The sequence below is a fragment of the Echinops telfairi genome, unplaced genomic scaffold, assembly GCF_000313985.2.
Source record: "Echinops telfairi isolate 266 unplaced genomic scaffold, ASM31398v2 ScPeMD7_1713;HRSCAF=2227, whole genome shotgun sequence".
NCBI lineage: Eukaryota > Metazoa > Chordata > Mammalia > Afrosoricida > Tenrecidae > Echinops > Echinops telfairi.
Window position 1 is genome coordinate 7397244 of NW_022105611.1, and position 1066 is coordinate 7398309.

General features: G+C 46.5%; 1 protein-coding gene across 1 annotated transcript; it reads right to left on the reverse strand.

Annotated features, from left to right (window-relative positions):
• Positions 1–271: 271 nt before the first annotated feature.
• LOC101659132 (homeobox protein NANOG-like) lies at positions 272–811 on the reverse strand. The gene is given in 1 exon segment (XM_045293080.1): positions 272–811. A coding segment is annotated over 1 exon segment (540 nt).
• Positions 812–1066: the final 255 nt, after the last annotated feature.

Genomic DNA, 1066 nt, shown 5'->3' on the forward strand with positions numbered 1-1066 from the left:
ACAGTAGGAACAAGGAGAACCAGGATATCAAAGGAGGAGAGTTCTAAAACGAAAAGTCCTACAAAAAAAGAAGTCATGCAGTCACTGCCGGGATGAGCATGGGGCTAAATATCTGTCTTTGTACAGTCTTCAGATTGGATGCTTATCGACTCATTTAAAAAGAAATCTAACGTTTGTATGGCTTCCAGATCACAGATAGAAGTCTGCTGGAACTGGGGAGCAGGAATTCCTCTCCACAGTCTTGGAATGGGTTGTTCCAGACCGGACTGTTCTAGGACTGGTTATTCCAGGCATGGGTGCACCACGTCTGGCTATGCCCCACCAGCCTGCTATTCCAGGTCTGCTTGCTCCAGGCCTGACTGTTGCAGCTCTGACTGATCCACCTGGGTAGATTTCCAGAAGGAAGGCATCCTTGGTGATAGGAGGCACAGTGGCCCAGATAGTCTGCAGGTGCAGAGACCTTCCGAGTCACACCTTGGTTATTCTTGGACCAGTTGGTGGTTTTCTACCCCCTCTTCTATTTCATTCTCTGGTTCTGGAACCAGGTTTTCACCTGTTTGTAGCTCAGATTCAGAGCTTCGGAAAGTTCTTGCATCTGCTGGAGGCTGAGGTGTTTCTGTTTCTGAAAACGTTCTTTGAGTATGCATAGCTGCGCCTGAGAGAGCACAGTTTGGACCTTCTGTTTCTTGCCCTGGCCCTTTATCTCCTTTGCTGGGTTCCTCTTACCAGAATCAGGCAGTTGTACTGTGGGACAGGTGGAAGAGTCCGGGCTCTCCTTCCTCATGCCATTCACTGTGCATTCCTGATGCATTCTTATAAAGCCGTAACTACACATGTTAAAAGTCCTCTCTGTGGGCTCCTCTTTCTGTACCAGATTTATAAATTTCAAGTGCCTCAGACTTGGCTCTTGGCCTTAACTTTTTCTACAGTCTCCCTAGGTGAACTCATCCAGTCCCATGCTTGAACAGTCATCCGTATACCAGTGAATCCCCAGTTTATAGCATAAACCTTTTTTCTTGAACTCTAGAGTCTAGGTTATATCTTTATGTATACCTATTTCTACACA